Source organism: Coregonus clupeaformis, chromosome 40 (genome assembly GCF_020615455.1).
Source record: "Coregonus clupeaformis isolate EN_2021a chromosome 40, ASM2061545v1, whole genome shotgun sequence".
In the NCBI taxonomy this organism is placed as follows: Eukaryota; Metazoa; Chordata; class Actinopteri; order Salmoniformes; family Salmonidae; genus Coregonus; species Coregonus clupeaformis.
Window position 1 is genome coordinate 25,225,179 of NC_059231.1, and position 27,311 is coordinate 25,252,489.

Consider the following 27,311-nt stretch of genomic DNA (forward strand, 5'->3'; position numbering starts at 1 on the left):
GCTAAGGGGACAGGACAACTTCACCGCATCAAAGGGATGATGGACGGGGCCATGTACCGTCAAATCTTGGGTGAGAACCTCCTTCCCTCAGCCAGGGCATTGAAAATGGGTCATGGATGGGTATTCCAGCACGACAATGACCCAAAACACACGGCCAAGGCAACAAAGGAGTGGCTCAAGAAGAAGCACATTAAGGTCCTGGAGTGGCCTAGCCAGTCTCCAGACCTTAATCCCATAGAAAATCTGTGGAGGGAGCTGAAGGTTCGAGTTGCCAAACGTCAGCCTCGAAACCTTAATGACTTGGAGAAGATCTGCAAAGAGTAGTGGAACAAAATCCCTCCTGGGATGTGTGCAAACCTGGTGGCCAACTACAAGAAACGTCTGACCTCTGTGATTGCCAACAAGGGTTTTATTGCCACCAAGTACTAAGTCATGTTCAAATCAAATCAAATCAAATTTTATTGGCCACATGCGCCGAATACAACAGGTGCAGACATTACAGTGAAATGCTTACTTACAGCCCTTAACCAACAGTGCATTTATTTTTTATAAAAAAAGAGCAGAAGTAAAATAAAATAACAGTAGGGAGGCTATATATACAGGGGGGTACCGGTGCAGAGTCAATGTGCGGGGGCACCGGCTAGTTGAGGTAGTTGAAGTAATATGTACATGTGGGTAGAGTTAAAGTGACTATGCATAAATAATTAACAGAGTAGCAGCAGCATAATAAGATGGGGTGGGGGGGGCAGTGCAAATAGAAGCTGTTGAGAAGTCTTTTGGACCTAGACTTGGCACTCCGGTACCGCTTGCCGTGCGGTAGCAGAGAGAACAGTCTATGACTAGGGTGGCTGGAGTCTTTGACAATTTTGAGGGCCTTCCTCTGACACCGCCTGGTATAGAGGTCTTGGATGGCAGGAAGCTTGGCCCCAGTGATGTACTGGGCTGTACGCACTACCCTCTGTAGTGCCTTGCGGTCGGAGGCCAAGCAGTTGCCATACCAGGCGGTGATGCAACCAGTCAGGATGCTCTCAATGGTGCAGCTGTAGAATTTGGATCTGAGGACCCATGCCAAATCTTTTCAGTCTCCTGAGGGGAAATAGGCTTTGTCGTGCCCTCTTCACGACTGTCTTGGTGTGTTTGGACCATGATAGTTCGTTGGTGATGTGGACACCAAGGAACTTGTGCTCAGTCCACGTTCTTTTTTTTCCTGTAGTCCACAATCATCTCCTTTGTCTTGGTCACGTTGAGGGAGAGGTTGTTATCCTGGCACCACATGGCCAGGTCTCTGACCTCCTCCCTATAGGCTGTCTCATCGTTGTCGGTGATCAGGCCTACCACTGTTGTGTCGTCGGCAAACTTAATGATGGTGTTGGAGTGGTGCCTGGCCATGCAGTCATGGGTGAACAGGGAGTACAGGAGGGGACTGAGCACACACCCCTGAGGTGCTCCCGTGTTGAGGATCAGTGTGGCAGATGTGTTGTTACCTACCCTTACCACCTGGGGGCAGCCCATCAGGAAGTCCAGGATCCAGTTGCAGAGGGAGGTGTTTAGTCCCAGGATCCTTAGCTTAGTGATGAGCTTTGAGGGCACTATGGTGTTGAATGCTGAGCTGTAGTCAATGAATAGCATTCTCACGTAGGTGTTCCTCTTGTCCAGGTGGGAAAGAGCAGTGTGGAGTGCAATAGAGATTGCATCATCTGTGGATCTGTTGGGGCGGTATGCAAATTGGAGTGGGTCTAGGGTTTCTGGGATAATGGTGTTGATGTGAGCCATGACCAGCCTTTCAAAGCACTTCATGGCTACAGACGTCAGTGCTACGGGTCGGTAGTCATTTAGGCAGGTTATCTTAGTCCTTGGGCACGGGGACTATGGTGGTCTGCTTGAAACATGTTGGTATTACAGACTCAGTCAGGGACATGTTGAAAATGTCAGTGAAGACACTTGCCAGTTGGTCAGCACATGCTCGGAGTACACGTCCTGGTAATCCGTCTGGCCCTGCGGCCTTGTGAATGTTGACCTGCTTAAAAGTCTTACTCACATCGGCTACGGAGAGCGTGATCACATAGTCATCCGGAACAGCTGGTGTTCTCATGCATGCTTCAGTGTTGCTTGCCTCAAAGCGAGCATAGAAGTGGATTAGCTCGTCTGGAAGTCTTGTGTCACTGGGCAGCTCGCGGCTGTGCTTCCCTTTGTAGTCTGTAATAGTTTGCAAGCCCTGCCACATCCGACGAGCGTCAGAGCTGGTGTAGTACGATTCAATCTTAGTCCTGTATTGACTCTTTGCCTGTTTGATGGTTCGTCGGAGGGCATAGCGGGATTTCTTATAAGCGTCCGGGTTAGAGTCCCGCTCCTTGAAAGCGGCAGCTCTACCCTTTAGCTCAGTGCGGATGTTTCCTGTAATCCATGGCTTCTGGTTGGGGTATGTACGAACGGTCACTGTGGGGATGACATCATCGATGCACTTATTGATGAAGCCAGTGACTGATGTGGTGTACTCCTCAATGCTATCTGAAGAATCCCGGAACATGTTCCAGTCTGTGCTAGCAAAACAGTCCTGTATCTTCGTCCAATACGAGGTGAGTAATCGCTGTCCTGATATCCAGAAGCTCTTTTTGGTTATAAGAGACGATGGCAGAAACATTATGTACAAAATAAATTACAAATAATGCGGAAAAACACACATAGTACAATTGGTTAGAGGGCTGTAAAACGGCAGCCTTCTTCTCCGGCGCCATTATTGTAGAGGTGTCAAATACTTATTTCCCTCATTAAAATGCAAATCAATTTATAACATTTTTGACATGCGTTTTTCTGGATTTTTTTGTTGTTATTCTGTCTCTCAATGTTCAAATAAACCTACCATTAAAATTATAGACTGATCATGTCTTTGTCAGTGGGCAAACCTACAAAATCAGCAGGGGATCAAATACTTTTTTCCCTCACTGTAACACTGATCGTTATATTGATACTGATTGATGTCCATGTTGGGGTGGGGGTGTAGTTGGTCCCCCTGGACAGCTAGGACCCCAGGGAGAGAGGGGTCTGCAGGGGGAGAAAGGTCTGCCAGGCCGCTCTGGACCTCCTGCTAGGAAGGGTGATAGTCAATTACAAGGTCAGTACCAAACCCTTACTTATCTAGACAGTGGCCAGTAGTGTTAGACAGCTTTTACACTAGTTACAGTGATGTAGCCACGTAGATCTATTGCACTTATTATAATGGTATAATAACAATTATTATAACTGTATTGTTAACAAGTTGTGCACTGTTTTGTGTTTTTTATTTCTTTTATGTTTGGTTTTCTCAGTAATCATTAATCTTCTCCTCTCCTATCTCCCTTATCCCTTATGCTCCAACAGTGGAGGATCTGTGGGGTCCGTTCGGGGATCCGGGTGTAAAGGGAGAGATGGGCCCACCTGGAGAGCCAGGTATCCCTGCTCTCAGCCCCGGACCCCCAGGTATCGACGGCATTCCTGGTTTCAGGGGCCCACCCGGACCACCAGGATCATGTGAGCGTGGACATGAAAGAGATTCATTTTGATATTTTATTAAAAGGTTGTTTAGTATGATGGAATGATATTAAAGGATTGTTGTGAGTTGTAAATTTATTTCTTAATATGTGTATGTGTCTAAATATCTGCAGGGGCGGACTTCTATAAGGGATCTGCAGGGTCGAGAGGGCGGCCAGGATCTGCAGGGAAAAAAGGACTGAAAGGTTAGAGTGTGTGTTTATTCAAACATGTAATCCGTGCTGTACATTTGTGCGCTGTATGATCACGTTATGTGTTACAGTACAGCTGATCAGAGTTGTGTATGTGTTTTAGGTGATCACGGGTTGTGTGAGTGCAACATTGTCCACTCTCCGACGGGCCTGCCCGGCCCTGCTGGTAGCCAAGGCGACCCTGGAATGAGTGGCGAGTTTGGTCAGCAGGGCGAGTCAGGCGAACCAGGACCCCGAGGTGTCATTGGTCTGCCTGTAAGAACAACTCACATCTACCTCACAACAAACATCACACATCACTTTCAGTATGGCAATATTAATCATAAACACACATTTCTCTTAATTGTTTTTTTCCTCTCCAATTCTCTCTCACTGGCTTCCTATTCCCCTACTATATGTCCCCATATTTCGTTCCTCCATAGGGGTTCCCTGGTGCCACAGGACAACCAGGTCCAAAGGGCAGGAAGGGCGAGTTCACCCGGGTCAAAGAGAAAGGTGGATTATTCTTATTCTTTCTTTTCACACACTTGTACATCCTTTATACAGTGGTGAGTGTGAGACACCATTAAGCAAGTGTAAGTGTAAATGAGTGCGTTTGTGTGTGAACTCTACAGGATATGCCGGGGACCCAGGAGACCCAGGTGCGACAGGTGACCCAGGATTGCAGGGCTTCCCTGGGCCAAGTGGGATCAATGGATCCCCTGGGAACAGTGGTCCTTCAGTAAGTGGCCTACTAGTGCAACATCATACCCCCTAAAGATCCAGTCTTGTCTTTCCCACCACCTACTTTCTCATGGATAACCTGCTGTTCAAGCACTTCAAACACTTTCTACCTGATAATGTGTCTATAAACTAGCTGTTCAAGCCAATGCAGCTGTGTAGATCTTTAGCATTACAGGGAGTGATATATTCTGAGCTACAGTACCAGTCAAAGGTATGGATACCTACTCATTCAAGGGTTTTTCTTTATTTGTACTATTTTCTACATTGTAGAATAATAGAGAAGACATTAAAACTATGAAATAACACATATGGAATCATGTAGTAACCAAAAAAGTGTTAAACAAATCAAAATATATTCTATATTTGAGATTCCTCAAATAGCCACCATTTGCCTTGATGACAGCTTTGCACACTCTTGGCATTCTCTCAACCAGCTTCAACTGGAATGCTTTTCCAACAGTCTTGAAGGAGTTCCCACATATGCTGAGCACTTGTTGGCTGCTTTACCTTCACTCTGCCGTCCGAGTCATCCCAAACCATCTCACAAAGACACGGCGGCTGGAACCAAAAATCTCCATTTTGGACTCCAGACCAAAGGCCAAATTTCCACCGGTCTAATGTCCATTGCTCATGTTTCTTGGCCCAAGCAGGTCTCTTCTTCTTATTGGTGTCCTTTAGTAGTGGGTTTTTTTCAGCAATTCGACCATGAAGGCCTGATTCACACAGTCCCTTCTGAACAGTTGATGTTGAAATGTGTCTGTGACTTGAACTCTGTGAAGCATTTATTTGGGGTGCATTTTCTGAGGCTGGTAACTCTAATGAACTTATCCTCTGCAGCAGAGGTAACTCTGGGTCTTCCATTTCTGTGGCAGTCCTCATGAGAGCCAGTTTCATCATCGACTGCACTTGACAAAACTTTAATAGTTATTGAAATGTTCCGTATTGACTGACCTTCATGTCTTAAAGTAATGATGGACTGTCGTTTCTCTTTGCTTATTTGAGCTGTTCTTGCCATTACATTTACATTTTAGTTATTTAGCAGACGCTCTTATCCAGAGTGACTTACAGTTAGTGAGTGCATACATTTTTCATACTATGGACTTGGTCTTTTACCAAATAGGGCTATCTTCTGTATACCCCCCTACCTTGTCACCACACAACTGATTGGCTCAAAGGCATTAAGAAGGAAAGAAATTCCCCAAATTAACTTTTAAGAAGGCACACCTGTTAATTGAAGTGTAAAACATTGTAAAAATAAAGAAAAACCCCTTGAATGTGTAGGTGTGTCCAAACTTTTGCCTGGTAGTGTATATGTCCTGTGTTCTCTGTTCTAGGGGGACGCACCTGAGGGACTCACTGGAGAAAAGGGTTATCCTGGCCGGCCGGGTCTCCCTGGGTTGTTTGGACAGATGGGAGAACCGGGACGGGTTCTAGGTGCCACTAAAGGGGTTACAGGGTTACGAGGCGATGATGGGGAGCCGGGTTACGCTGGTGTCGAAGGTCGAGCTGGAGATCCAGGTGTGTTACCCTCTCCCTCTTTCTATCTCTCTTTCTCTCACTCTCTTTCCCAATCACTCTCAGAGTCCTTCTGTTTTTATCTCTCTTGAACGTTCTCATTATTTTCTTGCCTATCTACCCTCTCTCCTCCTCCGCTAATTATGGGGAAAAAATAAAGACTAGTTGTAGTAGGGGGCGGCAGGTATCCTAGCGGTTAAGAGCGTTGGGCCAGTAACCTAAAGTTCGCTGGTTCAAATCGCTAGGCCGGCAAATTGGGAATAATCTGCCATTCTGCCCTTGAGCAAGGCAGTTAACCCCCAAAAACAACTGCTCCCCGGGCGCCGATGATGTCGATTAAGGCAGCCCCCCGCACCTCTCTGATTTACTGCATTCAGTTGTGCAACTGAAAAGGTAACTCCTTTCCCCATAGTTTTAGACTCCAAGGCCTTGTCATGAATGGGACTGTGTGAGATTGTCTTATACCCTTGTGTCCAGAGATGGGCAGTATTTCTGTTACATGTATTTGAAATATGTATTTAAATTACTTCTGAGTATTTTGTAATTTGTATTAAACTAGGCTGAACTACACTTCAATGTACACTGCTCACAAAAATTAAGGGAACACTAAAATAACACATCCTAGATCTGAATGAATGAAATAATCTTATTAAATACTTTTTTCTTTACATAGTTGAATGTGCTGACAACAAAATCACACAAAAATCATCCATGGAAATCAAATGTATCAACCCATGGAGTTCTGGATTTGGAGTCACCCTCAAAATTAAAGTGGAAAACCACACTACAGGCTGATCCAACTTTGATGTAATGTGTAAGTCAAATTGAGGCTAAGTAGAGTAGTGTGTGTGGCCTCCACGTGCCTGTATGACCTCCCTACAACGCCTGGGCATGCTCCTGATGAGGTGGCGGATGGTCTCCTGAGGGATCCCCTCCCAGACCTGGACTAAAGCATCCGCCAACTCCTGGACAGTCTGTGGTGCAACGTGGTGGATGGAGCGAGACATGATGTCCCAGATGTGCTCAATTGGATTCAGGTCTGGGGAACGGGCGGGCCAGTCCATAGCATCAATGCCTTCCTCTTGCAGGAACTGCTGACACACTCCAGCCACATGAGGTCTAGCATTGTCTTGCATTAGGAGGAACCCAGGGACAACCGCACCAGCATATGGTCTCACAAGGGGTCTGAGGATCTCATCTCGGTACCTAATGGCAGTCAGGCTACCTCTGGCGAGCACATGGAGGGCTGTGCGGCCCCCCAAAGAAATGCCACCCCACACCATGACTGTCCCACCACCAAACCGGTCATGCTGGAGGATGTTGCAGGCAGCAGAACGTTCTCCACGGCGTCTCCAGACTCTGCCACGTCTGTCACATCTGCTCAGTGTATCTGTGAAGAGCACAGGGCGCCAGTGGCGAATTTGCCAATCTTGGTGTTCTCTGGCAAATGCCAAACGTCCTGCACGGTGTTGGGCTGTAAGCACAACCCCCACCTGTGGACGTCGGGCCCTCATACCACCCTCATGGAGTCTGTTTCTGACCGTTTGAGCAGACACATGCACATTTGTGGCCTGCTGGAGGTCATTTTGCAGGGCTCTGGCAGTGCTCCTCCTGCTCCTCCTTGTACAAAGGCGGAGGTAGCAGTCCTGCTGCTGGGTTGTTGCCCTCCTACGGCCTCCTCCACATCTCCTGATGTACTGGCCTGTCTCCTGGTAGCGCCTCCATGCTCTGGACACTACGCTGACAGACACAGCAAACCTTCTTGCCACAGCTCGCATTGATGTGCCATCCTGGATGAGCTGCACTACCTGAGCGACTTGTGTGGGTTGTAGACTCCGTCTCATGCTACCACTAGAGTGAAAGCACCGCCAGCATTCAAAAGTGACCAAAACATCAGCCAGGAAGCATAGGAACTGAGAAGTGGTCTGTGGTCACCACCTGCAAAACCAGTCCTTTATTGGGGGTGTCTTGCTAATTGCCTATAATTTCCACCTGTTGTCTATTCCATTTGCACAACAGCATGTGAAATTTATTGTCAATCAGTGTTGCTTCCTAAGTGGACAGTTTGATTTCACAGAAGTGTGATTGACTTGGAGTTACATTGTGTTGTTTAAGTGTTCCCTTTATTTTTTTGAGCAGTGTATTTTGTAACAAGACACTTTCAAAATACAAAAATACTTTTCTATACTATTTTATTATAGCGGTTCACCATTTTGTGGCCCCTTTTCACCTTGCATTGGTATCAGAAGTCTGATGGCACTATAGTGTGATAAGAGCATCTGCTAAATGAACTAAATATAAATGTATGAATGAACAATTGCAAAGCATGCTTAGTATTATTCTAATTAGCTCAGCCCTGAAACAAGGCCAATCATAATACCCAGTGTGATTTGCAGTTCATTTTTGTATGTTCATTTTCTCACATACATTTACATTTTGGTCATTTAGCAGACACTCTTATCCAGAGTGACTTACAGTCAGTGCATTCATCTAAGGTAGATAAACAACAACATATCACAGTCATAGCAAGTAAAACGTTTCTGTAACCATTACTGAGAATGTTGTTGCTGTAATATTCATATGTGTCAGCATACTGAATTGTAATTGGATGCATTCTACTGTCATATCATCCTGTGCTATGATTGGTTAAGACCACCCAGGTGGTGAGGTCATTCTAAAAGATGATCATGGCCAGAGACACATGAACATGCCAGTTATAGCTAGTTAATAAAGAGCTACGTTTATAAATATCCTGTCGTCCTGCATTTTATTATTTTGTACAAAGCATACAAAACAAGACAGTTGCTGTTCAGGCCGGCTACTTCCAAATGTATTTCTGTATGTGAAAATACAAAATACATGTATTTTAATTAAATACATTTCAAAATACAAGTAATTTAATGGTTTATTTTGATAAATTAATATTTATGGTATTTTGTAGTTGTATTTTGTAATTGTATTTTGTAATGTTTGCCCTTCCGTGCTTGTGTCCATGATTGAACTGATGCTTCCACTTTCATCTTTCCTCATCTCTTGCTCCAGATGAGCCCTGATGCAGTCTGTCTGCATCCCTCAAACCAGCCACAACAGTGCTTGTTTGAGATCATGCTCGAGCTTTTCTAACCCTTATTTTGAATGTCTCTCTTTTTCTTTCTCCCTCTCTCTTTTATTGCCATTGAAAGGAGAGTCTGACTGTAGTCCGACAGGAGATGGAGGACTGAATGACATCAAAGGTAGCTGGAGTAACAGCATTTTCATTACAGAACCTTTCTCTACTGGTGCTTTGCTTCCGTAGCCTTTCTGTCTTGGGTTAGTTTACAGTCAGTGAGTATGTTTACATGCACACAAATAATTCGATATTAAACTGATTATGGCAGTAAGCCAAGTATGGCATTAGTCATGTAAACACCTTACTCTGCTTATCTTAATCGGCGTAAGGTCATAATTGAAGTAAGGATACGCCGATTAAAACACCGGGATTTCTAGGCAATCTTTTGAATTATTAGGACATGTAAACGCCTTTATCAGATAACAGCAGCGTATTTAATCTGCGCATGTGCTAGCACGAGCAGTGCGAGCTTCCTTCTTTTGCGCAAGTGAAGTGAGTTCAGAAAAACAAGTATTCCTCTTAGAAATAGTTTTCACATATAAACTTTATATGTCCGAACTCAGAATCAAATAGGCTTCACAAAAATAACATGGTCGCTGTGGTAGAACATTTATTTTGATTGGCGATTTTCTGTATTTATCAAAGTCCCATCAGGTAGCCTGATTTCAAATGTGTCCATGTAAACAGGATTGTTAGGGAAATCGTTCTTCTTGCAAAGCATGAAATGTTTAAATCAAACTATTATATTAATCTGACTATTCACAATAATCGTATTATTTTGTGCATGTAACCGTGCTTACTGTGTATAGAGTAAGAGTTAAGTGAACGACATTTTTGTAACTGGTTTCTCCCGTCATAGTTTTGTCTTTGGTTAGTTGGCTAATATGTATAAATTATTTTCGCTATGCTCTGATCCACAATCCACACTGGGCAACAGTGTCGTCGAAACAAGGCAACAAGCAGGCAAAACCACTGAAGTTTCCACAGATATGTACAGTATGAGATGTGGAGTAGAGCTTCATTAAACAGTAGTGAAACAGCAGTTATTAAATGAGGACCGTTCTCATAGTAATTATTAATCGCAATGTAAATACGTCCATTGTGTGTTATTTTTACTCAGGCGATTGTGTTGCCGTACCCGGACCACCCGGTATGCCAGGACCACCAGGACCACACGGGTTAGAGGGTTTCCCAGGTAACTTTTCCTTTAGGTTCGGTTTGAGCTTTAGAATGCAAAACAGAAAATGTGTCATATGTCCTGCATGGTCTTTTCCTGTCAAATTCCACATTTATGTTTAACTTCCTGTATGTCCTTTTGTCTGTGCTTCAGGACTCCTAGGTCAAAATGGATTCACAGGTCCACTTGGAGATGAGGGTGCCAAAGGAGAGATAGGAGAGCAAGGCATAGGAGGGTCTCCCGGACATCCAGGTAATCATTTTGCTGCTTTAGCTGTAATTGTAGTATTTTTGCGCTAGTTACAGACACATAACATCCAATCCCTCTACACAGGTACATTTACTCCCACTTGTAATGTACTATAGTGCTTTTTATTTTTATTTCACCTTTATTTAACCAGGTAGGCCAGCTGAGAACAAGTTCTCATTTACAACTGCAACCTGGCCAAGATAAAGCAAAGCAGTGCAATAAAAACAACAACAACACAGAGTTACACATGGGATAAACAAAAACATACAGTCAATAACACAATAGAAAATCTATATACAGTGTGTGCAAATGTAGTAAGTTATGGAGGTAAGGCAATAAATAGGCCATAGTGCAAAATAATTACAATTAATTAGTATTAACACTGGAGTGATAGATGTGCAGAAGATGATGTGCAAATAGAGATACTGGGGTGCAAATGAGCAAAATAAATATGGGTATGAGGTAGTTGAGTGGGCTAATTACAGATGGGCTGTGTACAGGTGCAGTGATCGGTAAGCTGCTCTGACAACTGATGCTTAAAGTTAGTGAGGGAGATAAGAGTCTCCAGCTTCAGAGATTTTTGCAGTTCGTTCCAGTCATTAGCAGCAGAGAACTGGAAGGAGTGGCGGCCAAAGGAGGTGTTGGCTTTGGGGATGACCAGTGAGATATACCTGTTGGAGCGCATACTACGGGTGGGTGTTGCTATGGTGACCAATGAGCTAAGATAAGGCGGGGATTTGCCTAGCAGTGATTTATAGATGACCTGGAGCCAGTGGGTTTGGCGACGAATATGTAGTGAGGGCCAGCCAACGAGAGCGTACAGGTCACAATGGTGGGTAGTATATGGGGCTTTGGTGACAAAACGGATGGCACTGTGATAGACTACATCCAATTTGCTGAGTAGAGTGTTGGAGGCTATTTTGTAAATGACATCGCCGAAGTCAAGGATCGGTAGGATAGTCAAGGAGGCTTTGTTGCGAAATAGGAAGCAGATTCTAGATTTAACTTTGGATTGGAGATGCTTAATGTGAGTCTGGAAGGAGAGTTTACGGTCTAACCAGACACCTACAGTGAGGGAAAAAAGTATTTGATCCCCTGCTGATTTTGTACGTTTGCCCACTGACAAAGACATGATCAGTCTATAATTTTAATGGTAGGTTTATTTGAACAGTGAGAGACAGAATAACAACAAAGAAATCCAGAAAAACGCATGTCAAAAATGTTATGAATTGATTTGCATTTTAATGAGGGAAATAAGTATTTGACCCCTCTGCAAAACATGACTAAGTACTTGGTGGCAAAACCCTTGTTGCCAATCACAGAGGTCAGATGTTTCTTGTAGTTGGCCACCAGGTTTGCACACATCTCAGGAGGGATTTTGTTCCACTCCTCTTTGCAGATCTTCTCCAAGTCATTAAGGTTTCGAGGCTGACGTTTGGCAACTCGAACCTTCAGCTCCCTCCACAGATTTTCTATGGGATTAAGGTCTGGAGACTGGCTAGGCCACTCCAGGACCTTAATGTGCTACTTCTTGAGCCACTCCTTTGTTGCCTTGGCCGTGTGTTTTGGGTCATTATCATGCTGGAATACCCATCCACGACCCATTTTCAATGCCCTGGCTGAGGGAAGGAGTTTCTCACCTAAGAGTTGACGGTACATGGCCCCTTTGATGCGGTGAAGTTGTCCTGTCCCCTTAGCAGAAAAACACCCCCAAAGCATCATGTTTCCACCTCCATGTTTGATGGTGGGGATGGTGTTCTTGGGATCATAGGCAGCATTCCTCCTCCTCCAAACACGGCGAGTTGAGTTGATGCCAAAGAGCTCGATTTTGGTCTCATCTGACCACAACACTTTCACCCAGTTCTCCTCTGAATCATTCAGATGTTCATTGGCAAACTTCAGACGGGCCTGTATATGTGCTTTCCTGAGCAGGGAGACCTTGCGGGCGCTGCAGGATTTCAGTCCTTCACGGCGTAGTGTGTTACCAATTGTTTTCTTGGTGACTATGGTCCCAGCTGCCTTGAGATCATTGGACAAGATCCTCCCGTGTAGTTCTGGGCTAATTCCTCACCGTTCTCATGATCATTGCAACTCCACGAGGTGAGATCTTGCATGGAGCCCCAGGCTGAGGGAGATTGACATTTCTTTTTTGTTTCTTCCATTTGCGAATAATCGCACCAACTGTTGTCACCTTCTCACCAAGCTGCTTGGTGATGGTCTTGTAGCCCATTCCAGCCTTGTGTAGGTCTACAATCTTGTCCCTGACATCCTTGGAGAGCTCTTTGGTCTTGGCCATGGTGGAGAGTTTGGAATCTGATTGATTGATTGCTTCTGGCTCCCAGGTGTCTTTTATACAGGTAACAACCTGAGATTAGGAGCACTCCCTTTAAGAGTGTGCTCCTAATCTCAGCTCGTTACCTGTATAAAGGACACCTGGGAGCCAGAAATCTTTCTGATTGAGAGGGTTTCAAATACTTATTTCCATCATTAAAATGCAAATCAATTTATAACATTTTTTACATGCGTTTTTCTGGATTTTTTTGTTGTTATTCTGTCTCTCACTGTTCAAATAAATCTACCATAAAAATTATAGACTGATCATGTCTTTGTCAGTGGGCAAACGTACAAAATCAGGATGGGATCAAATACTTTTGTCCCTCACTGTAGGTATTTGTAGTTGTCCACAAATTCTAAGTCAGAATTTACTTATTACATCTTAGTCCAGGTTCTAACCTCCTACTAGCTGATGGTAATAGTTCTGATGGTCTGGTCCTCTCTGAGGTTTCACTGGCCCCCGTGGAGACTTGGGTCAGCCCGGCGCCAAGGGTAAACCTGGAGACCAAGGTCTGCCAGGCCAACATGGTCGGGACGGGGAGCCCGGGGAAAAGGGACCACACGGGGAGATCTGGGGAGCGTCAACCGGACAACCTGGAGAAGTGGGTCTTCCTGGAGAGCAGGGACCTAAAGGTTTTAGCGGAGAGCCTGGAAACGAGGGCTACCCAGGTGGGTACTACCATAACGTACAGTGGACTGAAGTTGACATTCAATAAACTACAATTTCTCCACCTTTTCAAGAGTGGTAGTGTATAGCTATTGTAATGGCTTCTCTCTTCCCGTCTCTCTCAGGGATGGGTGGCATGCCTGGGATGATTGGTTTCAAGGGCGACGTGGGTCCTTCAGGTCTGCAGGGGGAGCAAGGAAGACCGGGAGCTGCTGGGAAGTACGGCTGGCCAGGTGTACCCGGACAGGCTGGAGTCCCTGGACCAACAGGAAGCATCGGACAACCAGGTCAGACACAACTGACTAACTTCTCTTTTGGAACTTTCTTAATTTGCTTTGAAGAGGAAGAAGCTCTTTGACTCACAGCTAATACCCTGTGTATTTGTATCTTCCAGGTTTGAGCGGAGGCAGGGGTGATCAGGGGGACCCTGGCACCCCGGGGCCCATAGGACTGAAGGGGACACCGGGGGAGTTTGGAGGTCTGGGCGCTGAGGGAAACACCGGAGACCTGGGTGACCCTGGAGAGCCAGGACCTACAGGACACTCTGGCCTGCCAGGGTTCAAGGGTAACTTATTATACACATACTATACTAAGTGGAGTCATGTTCTGTCCAATGTTCTAATTATAGAGTTCGTGGTCACAGTATGGTCATACTCTGATCACATTCCACATGTCATTTCCTGATGAGTTGATATGAGGATGCAATGTTTGCAGTGAGTAATGCTGAAATATATCGTAGCCAGATGCCGCTGTAAGGACGTTCTTTCTGACCTGTGATGTCACTTCCTGTTCCAGGTATCAAAGGTTCTCGTGGCATGTCAGGGTTTGGAGGTATGCCCGGTGAGTCGGGCCTTAAGGGTTTCTCTGGACAGAAGGGAGAGAATGGCATTCCCGGCGGATTTGGACAGAAAGGAAACATGGGCGACTATGGTTCAAAGGGTGAGACTGAACTGTCATTAGAATGGTGTGTCTTTCTGTGCTCTACCACTCTCTTTCCCTGTCTCTCTCTTTCTCTTTATCGGATCCTTCTATCTGATTGGACACTCACGCTCAACCCCGCTGTCTCCTAGGTGACCGTGGTTTGCGTGGTATGCCAGGCGAGAAGCCCCACATCCCTCGTCAGATCATCAATGACATGAAGGGGACCAAGGGAGAAGATGGAACCCCAGGAGAAATAGGATTTACTGGACCCAGAGGTGATTCAGGCTTCATGCCCTTCCTATCCACCCGCTCTTCTTTATTCACATACTCTCATCCTCCTCTCATTTTCATCCCCTCTAACCTTCCCCACTTCTCTTCTACAGGTCCTAAAGGTTTTCCCGGCGTTCCTGGTATGGAGGGCTACCATGGCGTTCCCGGAGACCCCAGCGATGAGAAGGGTTTCCCAGGCAACCCAGGGGCGCAGGGACTTCCAGGGCCAAAAGGAATGCCAGGTCCGACTGGATCAGACGGAATCAGCGGCTTTCCTGGGATGTCCGGTCACAGGGTGAGACCATGTAGTCTGGTTCCCATTGTGTCTCTGCTGCAGCCAGCCCTCATTAGGGTTCATGCTAAACATGTTCTACAACCAGGTTAGACACATCTCTGTCCGATCTAATGTGGTGTTTCTTGTGTTTGTTTCTCAGGGGGAGAAAGGTACCCCCGGTGCCTACGGATCTTCAGGAGATCCAGGAGTGAAGGGGGTCAAAGGTATGATGCCCCCAGTCTGTCCCAAATCTCATAGATGGATAAGTACAGTACCGTAGACCACAGGAGGTTGGTGGCACCTTAATTGGGGAGGACGGGCTAGTGGTAATTACTGTAGCAGAATAAGTGGAAGAGTATCAAACACATGGTTTCTACGTATCTGATCCCATTCCATTCGCTCCGTTACAACCATTATTATGAGCCGTCCTCCCCTCAGCAGCCTCCACTGCTGTAGACGCCAGTAGTCATCCAGACTCCACTTTCCAGCTGTTTCAACTCAGTTTAAGCTTGTCTTTGTTAAGCACTTGGACTCGAAGCAAAAGTCCCAGGACTATTTAACATTTAAATAGAAGAAAGGGTGAGTAGTGAAAGGTACTGGCTGAAATACGCCTAATTGTTTTCTTCTCCAGGTGAGGAGGGTCCCGTAATCGACATGCCCGGATCCACAGGACTGAGGGGGGATGATGGTTTCCCAGGGGTTCTAGGTGAGTCACTCATTGGGGCTGGCTTCCTTCATTTGCATTAGGAACTATGGACTGGTGAGAGAAAACACAGTGTACCTGGTAGTGGTAGGCCTCCACCATATTGATTTTACTATTCTATGCTCACAGTACAGATGAAAAAAATGAGTCTAATTTGACTAAGATGCTGTCTGAGATGCGTTACCATGGTAGCAGTGTTCCTGATGCCCTCTGTCTCTCCCTACAGGTCAGAAGGGCTACATTGGGAATCCGGGAGACAGGGGCAGTGGTGGTTTCCATGGTATTGAGGGCATGAAAGGGGGGCCGGGAGAGCCTGGCATAGGAGGAGCTATAGGTAAGAAACTTGACTTCCTACCGTATTGCTCACATTATTAAAATGAGTGTCATTCATTGCCTGTGTCTGACTGTTGTGTGTGTCTGACTGTGGTTGCTGTCTCCAGGATCTGATGGTCAACGAGGGTTTCCAGGCAACCAGGGTACGAAGGGATGGCCTGGGGTCCCAGGAGAATCAGGCACAAATGGACAACCAGGCTTCCCAGGACAGAGAGGTACACACACACGCATACACAAAAGCACAGGTGTGCAGACACAACACCTTTGCCTTATCACTGTGTTTGATCGGCTCCTTTCTGCAGGTTTTCCTGGCCTGAAGGGTATATTGGGACTGGATGGACTGAAGGGTGTGAAGGGCATCCCTGGACTCCCAGGTCAGGATAACTTGGGAACCCCAGGTGTTCCCGGTGCTAAGGGAGCGAGGGGTGAGACAGGTATACCCAACTCGGAGGTCGGGACCCCAGGATCGCTGGGTTTGAAGGGCGTTCAAGGACAACCAGGTTAGTCATTGCTCCAAAAGACACATTGCATCTTTTTGTTACAAGGTTTGGAGGACATTTAGTGTTTCAAAGTATCTAAGACCTCCCCCTTCTCTTCTTCTCTTTGTCCCTTGTACTCAGGTGACCAGGGCCAGGTGGGACCCCCAGGGTCTCAGGGCCCCCAAGGACCACAGGGCACCTCAGACAAACCTGGACCATCAGGAGACCCTGGCTTCCCTGGACCCAAAGGGCTGTCAGGTATAGTAGAGTGGAGAATGTGTGGATTTACAGAAGATTAACTAAGTATTTATCCTCTGGGATGTGGTGTGCATGATGTGTGGGATGTGTTTGGTTGGTGTGTATTTGGTGTGCTAATAATGATTGTTCTGTTTCATAGGTTTCCCTGGGCCCCGTGGATATCCTGGTGCGCCCTCTCCATACGGAGAGAAGGGTTTAGCTGGCCAGTATGGCTTCCCTGGATTCACTGGTCTGAAAGGAAAGCAGGGGGATCAGGGACCATCAGGATACAAAGGACAGAGCGGAGTGTCTGGGAAGAAAGGTACGGATCATAGAATTATAGTAGGCCGAGTGGGAATTACGAAATACAATCCAGAATTATGTTTTATTATCCATCATAGATGGCTGTCTGTTTCACATTTGGCAAGCAGGGATTATTGAGCTGGTTACTTTGCACTGAAACAGTAAAATGAGTAACAGCCATGGTTTTTGTCCCAAAGGTGTGAAGGGAGAGCAAGGGATGATGGGAATTCCTGGTAGGTCTGGTTTCCAAGGAGATCGAGGTCCTTCTGGCCCAAAAGGAAATACTGGACCCATAGGTAATGATGTCATCTCCCTCGGTTTGATCTCAATCTGCACATCACTATAATTCACCTGAAAATCACCTACACTATTATTAAAGTTTCTCACGTACAAACTGTGTGTGACCTGGTCTGGTCCTGCAGGTTATCTGGGAGCCCCAGGTAACCCGGGCCCAGCCCCACTCCCCCCCAGGATGCCAGGAGAAAGGGGTGCTCCAGGGCCTCAGGGCATCCGAGGACCTGAGGGGGTACGAGGGGAGACTGGCCCGAAAGGACCCCCTGGAGATCCAGGTAGGAGAATCCAGCAGCACAACTACCTTATATTGTGTAACAATATTGTTATATACTTCTTTATGTCAAATGTTGTTCTTTATACAAGTGCTTCTGTAGGATTGGCTGACTTTCTTCACTGAATGACCATTTCCCCCTTTTTGCTTCTTCCTTACCCCTTCTTTTACCCCCATCCCCCCTTCCCATTTAGGCTACCTGGGCCCCCAGGGGCAGAAGGGGATGCCAGGGGTGGGTGGCAGACCGGGTACCCCCGGGTACCGTGGGAATGACGGAGGGAGGGGCCACCTTGGTCTTCAAGGCATGGAAGGTAGGTACAGGAAGGCGACCATGCCAGGGCAACAGGGCATATAAGGATTACAGCAATCAGGCCTTGATTAAGGGATTAAGAATGGGAGCTCGTTTCCACCAGAGGGTTTGGGTCAGAGTGTTATTTGTCTGAATGAGCTGCAGGTGTTTTATGAGATAAATTACCCATGGCCTTTAGGGATTATTAGGTATGTAATTAGTTTAGTGCTGATCTGAAATTAATTAAAACCTGTATTCCATTGACAGTTCTCATGGTGTGACTTATTTTACCTGAAAGCAGTGGAAAACCGTTACTATAGGATTTAGGCCTTCAGAGGGACCAAAAATCTTCCAATACGTTGTATCAAACTCAAAAATCTAGAAAAGAACAGAAAACATAGCATTACTTAATGCGCCCGACATTATATATTCTGTAGTCGGACCATTCTAGTTCTAGTGAAGGAGGAGCAATGCTTATTGACGGCATTATGAATGAATAAAACAGGCCTGGCTGCACTTTGGGCTGCTGCACATACAGAGACAGAACCGGCACAGATGCAACATGACACACAGCATAAAATAATACAACCAGCAAAACAAAAAACACTGTTTACACAACCTATGGTAGCCTAACACCACTATCACCAATAGCAACAACAGCAGTGTCACATCAAAGGTGACAGGCTTGTGGTGCTGAAAGGACAGCGACCGTAATACCTGTGCACTTTTGGTAAAACACATAGACAGGGACCCATAGACAGCAGTCACACATAGCATCAAATAATGTTAACGAATAAGCAGCCCATTCACGCCAGTAGGCATAAAATCATAACAATACAAAAGCACAACCATTTCATTTCCAGAATGAAATGAACAAACCAGTTATTACTTCCTATTGCAAATATATTTTATCACATTCATCACACTAACCGGTGATCTAAAGTTTAAATGCAACAATGTCATTATTTCACAGTCATTATTTTCTAAGAGATATTGTAGATAACAGCAAGGAAGCTGCAACAAAAACAGTGCCACTCACCAAACGAAGTTTGAAAGTTAATTTTGAAAAAGGAGATGCTAATAAATTAGCAACAACATCCACCTTGAAGTTGAGAACAGCTGCTGCAGCCGCCGTGGCCATTGTCACACTACAACACAAGCTAGCTAATGTTACTTGCATTATGAGAAAACTACAGCTTGCACCACTGATTATTTGCTCTTGCGCTCACTTTTTCTTTTTACTGTCCCACCTATTGCAAGTCAAAATGTGATTGGTTCATTCCACTGTCACTCCAAAATTCTGCTCTAAAACAGTTGAATGGCAGAGGCCTTCTGTCCAGCTTCTAAAGGCCTAGCCAATGGCTGGCTGAGCCAGCTCGATTTTCCTACCCAGAGACCACCAAAGACAAATCCTTAATTTTTTCTCTCTTCAGTATTAACGTAACCCTTCTCTTTCCAACACAAACTGAAGAGATGAAATCAGAAGATCATTGAAATTATTGTAAAGATTAAATAGAACAATATATACATAGAAGGCCCTCACAGTTCCCTATTGTCTGAAAGTGTTATTTCATGTTATGTTAAATTAATTTTAACCACACACTAATGAAAAAGAAACGTACGAATACATTGCACACTATTTTTCTCTTACACACAGAGGCATTTAAACCTCTCTCTGACCCCTAGGACACCGTGGTAACCCAGGTACTACAGGGTTGCCTGGCATGCCTGGACGCAGTGTGAGTGTGGGATACCTGCTGGTGAAGCACAGCCAATCAGAGCAGACCCCCATGTGCCCTGTGGGCATGTCCAAGCTGTGGGACGGCTACAGTCTGCTGTACTTCGAGGGCCAGGAGAAGGCCCACAACCAGGACCTAGGTGAGACAAAGATAAGAACCTAAAAGACAGGAAATTCTAATAAAGACCACACGATTATTAGGTTATACACCTATCTATTCAGATTTTATTTGATTGGATTGGCAGATAGAACCAATTAGGCTGTCTCAAGTTTGCCTGTAGTGGCTGTAACACTGTCATCCTTTTACAGTGAGGGAAAAAAGTATTTGATCCCCTGCTGATTTTGTACGTTTGCCCACTGACAAAGACATGATCAGTCTATAATTTTAATGGTAGGTTTATTTGAACAGTGAGAGACAGAATAACAACAAAGAAATCCAGAAAAACGCATGTCAAAAATGTTATAAATTGAAAAAAGGTTTTCACCCAAGATTTGACGGTACATGGCCCCGTCCATCGTCCCTTTGATGCAGTGAAGTTGTCCTGTCCCCTTAGCAGAAAAATACCCCCAAAGCATAATGTTTCCACCCCCATGTTTGACGGTGGGGATGGTGTTCTTGGGGTCATAGGCAGCATTCCTCCTCCTCCAAACACGGCGAGTTGAGTTGATGCTGACCACAACACTTTCACCCAGTTCTCATTTACATTACATTTACATTACATTTTAGTCATTTAGCAGACGCTCTTATCCAGAGCGACTTACAGGTTCTCCTCTGAATCATTCAGATGTTCATTGGCAAACTTCAGACGGCCCTGTATATGTGCTTTCTTGAGCAGGGGGACCTTGCGGGCGCTGCAGGATTTCAGTCCTTCACGGCGTAGTGTGTTACCAATTGTTTTCTTGGTGACTATGGTCCCAGCTGCCTTGAGATCATTGACAAGATCCTCCCGTGTAGTTCTGGGCTTATTCCTCACCGTTCTCGTGATCATTGCAACTCCACAAGGTGAGATCTTGCATGGAGCCCCAGGGTGAGGGAGATTGACAGTTATTTTGTGTTTCTTCCATTTGCGAATAATCGCACCAACTGTTGTCACCTTCTCACCAAGCTGCTTGGCGATGGTCTTACAGCCCATTCCAGCCTTGTGTAGGTCTACAATCTTATCCCTGACATCCTTGGAGAGCTCTTTGGTCTTGGCCATGGTGGAGAGTTTGGAATCTGATTGATTGATTGCTTCTATGGACAAGTGTCTTTTATACAGGTAACAAACTGAGATTAGGAGCACTCCCTTTAAGAGTGTGCTCCTAATCTCAGCTCGTTACCTGTATAAATGACACCTGGGAGCCAGAAATATTTCTGATTGAGAGGGGGTCAAATACTTATTTCCCTCATTAAAATGCAAATCAATTCATAACATTTTTGACATGCGTTTTTCTGGATTTTTTTGTTATTATGTCTCTCACTGTTCAAATAAACCTACCATTAAAATTATAGACTGATAATTTCTTTGTCAGTGGGCAAACGTACAAAATCAGCAGGGGATCAAATACTTTTTCCCCTCACTGTATATGAATACATTTATTGATTAATTGGTTAATTTAATGGTTCTATTGATCCCAGGTCTGGCAGGCTCCTGCCTTCCTCGTTTCAACACCATGCCCTTCCTGTACTGCAACCCCGGAGACATCTGCTACTACGCCAGCCGCAATGACAAGTCCTATTGGCTGTCCACCACCGCACCCCTTCCCATGATGCCTGTGGAGGAGGGCGAGATCAAACCCTACATCAGCCGCTGCTCTGTGTGTGAGGCTCCGTCCGTCGCCATCGCTGTGCATAGCCAGGACATCACCATCCCACAATGCCCTGCGGGCTGGCGCAGCCTGTGGATTGGCTACTCCTTCCTTATGGTGAGTCTCTTGCTTCTTGTTCTAATATAGTCTAAAGTGGCCTCTTCTTGTCTCATTTTCATCTTTATTGATCTGAAAACGCAGGACATGTGAAAGCAATCTCCCCTCCCTCTCGTCTCCCCACAGCACACAGCAGCAGGTGACGAGGGTGGTGGTCAGTCTCTGTCATCCCCTGGTTCCTGTCTGGAGGATTTCCGCACCACTCCCTTCATCGAGTGTAACGGGGCCAAGGGTACCTGCCATTACTTCGCCAACAAACACAGCTTCTGGCTCACCTCCATCGAACAGTCCTTCCAGGCCGAGCCTGCATCCGAGACCCTGAAAGCAGGCCAGCTCCTCTCACGCATCAGCCGCTGTCAGGTCTGCATGAAGAACCTGTGACCTGGCTCACCCTAAGTCCCCTTTGACATCATTTCCTGTGACCATACCCCCCTCCCCCCCTACCAAATGCAATTCAGGTAGACGTTACACTTAGGCACAGGATCAGCTTACCCTCCCTAAATCTTAGCCATAAAGGGGAAAACACAAAACTGACCTTAGATCAGCGTCTATGGTGCAACTTCATCATACTCCCCTGAACACAGGCTTGTGATGACTGAAGGACTGTGTGAACACTTCAAGTGGAGAGCAAGTGTCTTGTGGTGATAATTGGAAAAGAAGCCCCGGCATGAAGTCAACAGCAATATGAAATATACATGTAAATGTTCTTTTTAAATTGTTTGTCCTATTTGATATGGTGCTCTCTAACTTATTACCTCAGCTAAGTTATATACAGTGCATTCAGAAAGTATTCAGACCCCTTCACTTTTTCCACATTTTGTTACGTTACAGCCTTATACTAACTACATTTACATTTTAGTCATTTAGCAGACGCTCTTATCCAGTGCGACTTACAGTTAGTGAGTTCATACATGTTCATACTGAATACTGAATCCATACAAAAATGGATTAAATAAGAAATGTTCCTCAATCTACACACAATACCCATAATGACAAAGCGAAAACATGTTTTTTACACATTTTTACAAATTCATGAAAAAACACAGAAATACCTTATTTACATAAGTATTCAGACCCTTTGCGATGAGACTCGAAATTGAGCTCAGGTGCATCCTGTTTCCATTGATCATCCTTGATGTTTCTTCAACTTGGGAGTCCACCTGTGGTCAATTCAATTGATTGGACATGATTTGGAAAGGCACACACCTGTCTATATAAGGTCCCACAGTTGACAGTGCATGTCAGAGCAAAAACCAAGCCATGAGGTTGAAGGAATTGTCCTAAGAAACTCCCCAACTACAGGTGTGCCAAGCTTGTAGTGTCATACCCAAGAAGACTCTAAGCTGTAATCGCTGCCAAATGTGCTTCAAAACAGTACTGAGTAAAGGGTATGAATACTGTGGTCCTCTGTAGCTCAATTGGTAGAGCATGGCGCTCGTAACGCCAGGGTAGTGGGTTCGATCCCCGGGACCACCCATACAGTGGGGAAAAAAGTATTTAGTCAGCCACCAATTGTGCAAGTTCTCCCACTTAAAAAGATGAGAGAGGCCTGTAATTTTCATCATAGGTACACGTCAACTATGACAGACAAAATGAGAAAAAAAAATCCAGAAAATCACATTGTAGGATTTTAATGAATTTATTTGCAAATTATGGTGGAAAATAAGTATTTGGTCAATAACAAAAGTTTCTCAATACTTTGTTATATACCCTTTGTTGGCAATGACACAGGTCAAACGTTTTCTGTAAGTCTTCACAAGGTTTTCACACACTGTTGCTGGTATTTTGGCCCATTCCTCCATGCAGATCTCCTCTAGAGCAGTGATGTTTTGGGGCTGTCGCTGGGCAACACGGACTTTCAACTCCCTCCAAAGATTTTCTATGGGGTTGAGATCTGGAGACTGGCTAGGCCACTCCAGGACCTTGAAATGCTTCTTACGAAGCCACTCCTTCGTTGCCCGGGCGGTGTGTTTGGGATCATTGTCATGCTGAAAGACCCAGCCACGTTTCATCTTCAATGCCCTTGCTGATGGAAGGAGGTTTTCACTCAAAATCTCACGATACATGGCCCCATTCATTCTTTCCTTTACACGGATCAGTCGTCCTGGTCCCTTTGCAGAAAAACAGCCCCAAAGCATGATGTTTCCACCCCCATGCTTCACAGTAGGTATGGTGTTCTTTGGATGCAACTCAGCATTCTTTGTCCTCCAAACACGACGAGTTGAGTTTTTACCAAAAAGTTCTATTTTGGTTTCATCTGACCATATGACATTCTCCCAATCCTCTTCTGGATCATCCAAATGCACTCTAGCAAACTTCAGACGGGCCTGGACATGTACTGGCTTAAGCAGGGGGACACATCTGGCACTGCAGGATTTGAGTCCCTGGCGGCGTAGTGTGTTACTGATGGTAGGCTTTGTTACTTTGGTCCCAGGTCTCTGCAGGTCATTCACTAGGTCCCCCCGTGTGGTTCTGGGATTTTTGCTCACCGTTCTTGTGATCATTTTGACCCCACGGGGTGAGATCTTGCGTGGAGCCCCAGATCGAGGGAGATTATCAGTGGTCTTGTATGTCTTCCATTTCCTAATAATTGCTCCCACAGTTGATTTCTTCAAACCAAGCTGCTTACCTATTGCAGATTCAGTCTTCCCAGCCTGGTGCAGGTCTACAATTTTGTTTCTGGTGTCCTTTGACAGCTCTTTGGTCTTGGCCATAGTGGAGTTTGGAGTGTGACTGTTTGAGGTTGTGGACAGGTGTCTTTTATACTGATAAGAAGTTCAAACAGGTGCCATTAATACAGGTAACGAGTGGAGGACAGAGGAGCCTCTTAAAGAAGAAGTTATAGGTCTGTGAGAGCCAGAAATCTTGCTTGTTTGTAGGTGACCAAATACTTATTTTCCACCATAATTTGCAAATAAATTCATTAAAAATCCTACAATGTGATTTTCTGGATTTTTTGTGATTTTCTGGATTTTTTCTCAATTTGTCTGTCATAGTGTACCTATGATGAAAATTACAGGCCTCTCTGATCTTTTTAAGTGGGAGAACTTGCACAATTGGTGGCTGACTAAATACTTTTTTCCCCCACTGTACGTAAAAATGTATGCACACATGACTGTAAGTCGCTTTGGATAAAAGCGTCTGCTAAATGGCATATTATTATTACTGTGATATTTCTAAAAACCTGTTTTTGCTTTGTCATTATGGGGTATTGTGTGTAGATTGATGAGGGGAAAAAAACAATTTAGTCAATTTTAGAATAAGGCTGTAACGTAACAAAATGTGGAAAAAGTCGAGGGGTCTGAATACTTTCCGAATGCACTGTACCAAACATGTTTAACTGACCATACCAAGAGCATACAGCTGAAACAACCAAAGATGCCCGAGTATGCACTGCTTCAGGTATCAATGAATCTAATGATTGATAAAATTGATTGTGTGTGTGCACTGCTTCAGTTATTATTTTAAAAGTGTGCTTACGTTTTATTATTCAGGTATATAGTGCCTTTGCCACTACACTAACACTGACCCTCTACCAATTGTAAATTATGAGGTTTGGTTGAGGTTTTCAACTGAGAAGAAATGCTCTTAACATTCAGTATTAATCTGCTTTACATCAAGTGTTCTTCTCACGTAACATAACATTTATGCATCAAGAGGCCTTACAGTGCAAACAGTTTGTTAGCAATATATAAACTGTCTATGTATCAATATATATTTTACAGCTCTTACCCTAATCTTACATTCATACATTGTCACAAACTGCACTGATTTACTTTCCTACGTATATTTATATCCGCTGAATGAACTTTTTTTATTTTGCTCAGAACTAAAATATATATATTTTGTAAAATTGTGTTTTACCCATGACACAAATTGTTGACATCACATTTTCCAAGTATGCTTTTCCACAGGCTAATCATATGAAGTCAGCTCAGTCAGAATCAAGCCAGCACAAAAATTCTAACAACTCTGGGGCTTGCTTCAGTACAAAAACAATGGTGTGTAACATTCAATTCAATGGAAACGGTGCTGTTCTGAGCGACCAGTTGAAAAACGAGGAGGGGTTGGGTCAGTTTGTTGCAAAATGTTTTGCAACAGAATGGGCATAATGAATACACCTCTGTTCAAGAACATTGAAGAACGTTTTGGTGAAATGTGTAGTTTAGTACAAACCGCCACGCAACGTGGCAAACGTTTAATCAAACTGAACGCAACCCTGGCCAAAGTCTGAGCAGAGAGGAGTGGTTGGACCAAATCTGTGCTTCGGTCAGCAATCCCTCCAGAGCATTTATTTGTTTATCACAATCTAGGTCCAAGGAAGTAGTCCATGTTGAATCTTCCATGAAATAATAACACATGTTTTATATTTCCAACCACTTCTATTCATTGCATATGTGCTGAACAGATTCATTTGGTCATTTGTTCTATGTAATTATGTTGAATACCATTGGGTGCTATGAATCCATTGAATTCTATTGTAATTGAGTCATAACAAAAATAAAATGTTGTTTGTTATACTTCTGCTGGTGGTACATGCATTGACATTCACACTTTAGCTCAAACAAACTATATCCCCCTATTTCTAAATGAAAATAATAATTTATCGTATCTTTGAAAATATCAAACTTGTATCTTACATATATTGTATATTACACATATTATAATTTAGATTAGGCAAAATGACGTGAAAAAAGGAATCAATAAAAAACATGCAACAGAACATCCTTAAAATAGGATTAATTTACACAATTCAGTGTGGCCACCCTATTAGTCAAACAATTAGTGCTGTTGAACAATGGCATCTGTAGCTAGGTTTCCATCCAATTGGCGACAGATTTTCATGTGAATATTCTAAAATCCACATAAAGAATATATTTCCCACCAGTGGTGTGCTTCCACCAAACTGACTTGTTGCGGATAAAAAAATCAGTGCGTGTTTGTTGACGTAGTGCACACAAAAATATTTTTTCCGAAAAAAAATCTAAAGTTTTATGTGTTTATCACATTTTCAACTTGTTGCGTTAAATAGCAAATGTGCTTACTCTGGTCTTGGCACGTGCGCTCTAGCCAACAGCTCCCAGATACAGTGTGGATAGGCTAGTCTACATGATGAGAATATTATAAAAGAGTGAGAATATTTTTATTTGTCAAACGGCAGTCAAGCATCGACAATCATGATGTCACCAGAATTAGACCCTCGATATTTATTGAAAAGGACCATCAAGCCACCGAGTCATAGTGGGGGACCAAACACCATATCATCGCTTGACTCCAAGTTTACTTCGATATTATGGTTATTGTAACAATATTTGCGCATAAAGGCATTTCCACCGCCATTTGTGGATGGAAACATGGTTAGTGACATTCTCATTCCAAAACATGAACAAACATTCAGTGATTGATTTATAAACAGGTGTGCCTGTGTACCAGTAGCCTATTTCCCATATACACATGCAGGTTGACGTTTGTCATGAATCTTGTCCTGGAGGCAATACTGAGCCATTTCCGCTAGATGGGCCAGCTGCAAAGTCAGAATTGGCTATATTGTAGAAATGTATGGGGAAAAAAAGAAAATAAAAAGCTTTTTGCTCTTAATTTAAGGTTAGCAGTGTGGTTAAGGTTAGATTTTATGACTTTGTGGCTGCGCCAGCTAGTGACCACTCTGCAGAGCTGCCTCCAGAACAAGATTAATAACAGAAAACCCAAACCTGCTCTACACATACACACATTTTGGGCTGAACTCAAGTCCACACAGAACCTCTCGAAGACGTTTAAAATCCAATAACTCCTTACTCCAG

At 44.5% G+C, this 27,311-nt stretch overlaps 1 protein-coding gene across 1 annotated transcript in view; it reads left to right on the plus strand.

The window, feature by feature from the left end:
- LOC121571613 (collagen alpha-2(IV) chain-like) overlaps window positions 1–22,347 on the plus strand; it is a 133,075-nt gene extending 110,728 nt beyond the window's left edge. Inside the window, exons 19-47 of the mRNA XM_041883174.2 lie at window positions 3,002–3,112; window positions 3,358–3,507; window positions 3,642–3,713; window positions 3,823–3,974; window positions 4,142–4,214; window positions 4,334–4,440; window positions 5,777–5,960; window positions 9,140–9,190; window positions 10,187–10,261; window positions 10,397–10,495; window positions 13,274–13,495; window positions 13,619–13,780; window positions 13,888–14,058; window positions 14,289–14,432; window positions 14,564–14,689; window positions 14,798–14,979; window positions 15,119–15,182; window positions 15,590–15,664; window positions 15,888–15,995; window positions 16,102–16,209; window positions 16,297–16,494; window positions 16,615–16,731; window positions 16,871–17,032; window positions 17,211–17,309; window positions 17,436–17,582; window positions 17,773–17,889; window positions 19,554–19,745; window positions 21,224–21,510; window positions 21,637–22,347. Of these exons, the coding sequence (XP_041739108.2) occupies window positions 3,002–3,112; window positions 3,358–3,507; window positions 3,642–3,713; window positions 3,823–3,974; window positions 4,142–4,214; window positions 4,334–4,440; window positions 5,777–5,960; window positions 9,140–9,190; window positions 10,187–10,261; window positions 10,397–10,495; window positions 13,274–13,495; window positions 13,619–13,780; window positions 13,888–14,058; window positions 14,289–14,432; window positions 14,564–14,689; window positions 14,798–14,979; window positions 15,119–15,182; window positions 15,590–15,664; window positions 15,888–15,995; window positions 16,102–16,209; window positions 16,297–16,494; window positions 16,615–16,731; window positions 16,871–17,032; window positions 17,211–17,309; window positions 17,436–17,582; window positions 17,773–17,889; window positions 19,554–19,745; window positions 21,224–21,510; window positions 21,637–21,891 (4,010 nt within the window). The 3' untranslated portion in view covers window positions 21,892–22,347. The remainder of the gene's footprint in view (window positions 1–3,001; window positions 3,113–3,357; window positions 3,508–3,641; window positions 3,714–3,822; window positions 3,975–4,141; window positions 4,215–4,333; window positions 4,441–5,776; window positions 5,961–9,139; window positions 9,191–10,186; window positions 10,262–10,396; window positions 10,496–13,273; window positions 13,496–13,618; window positions 13,781–13,887; window positions 14,059–14,288; window positions 14,433–14,563; window positions 14,690–14,797; window positions 14,980–15,118; window positions 15,183–15,589; window positions 15,665–15,887; window positions 15,996–16,101; window positions 16,210–16,296; window positions 16,495–16,614; window positions 16,732–16,870; window positions 17,033–17,210; window positions 17,310–17,435; window positions 17,583–17,772; window positions 17,890–19,553; window positions 19,746–21,223; window positions 21,511–21,636) is intronic.
- The last annotated feature ends 4,964 nt before the right edge of the window (window positions 22,348–27,311 follow it).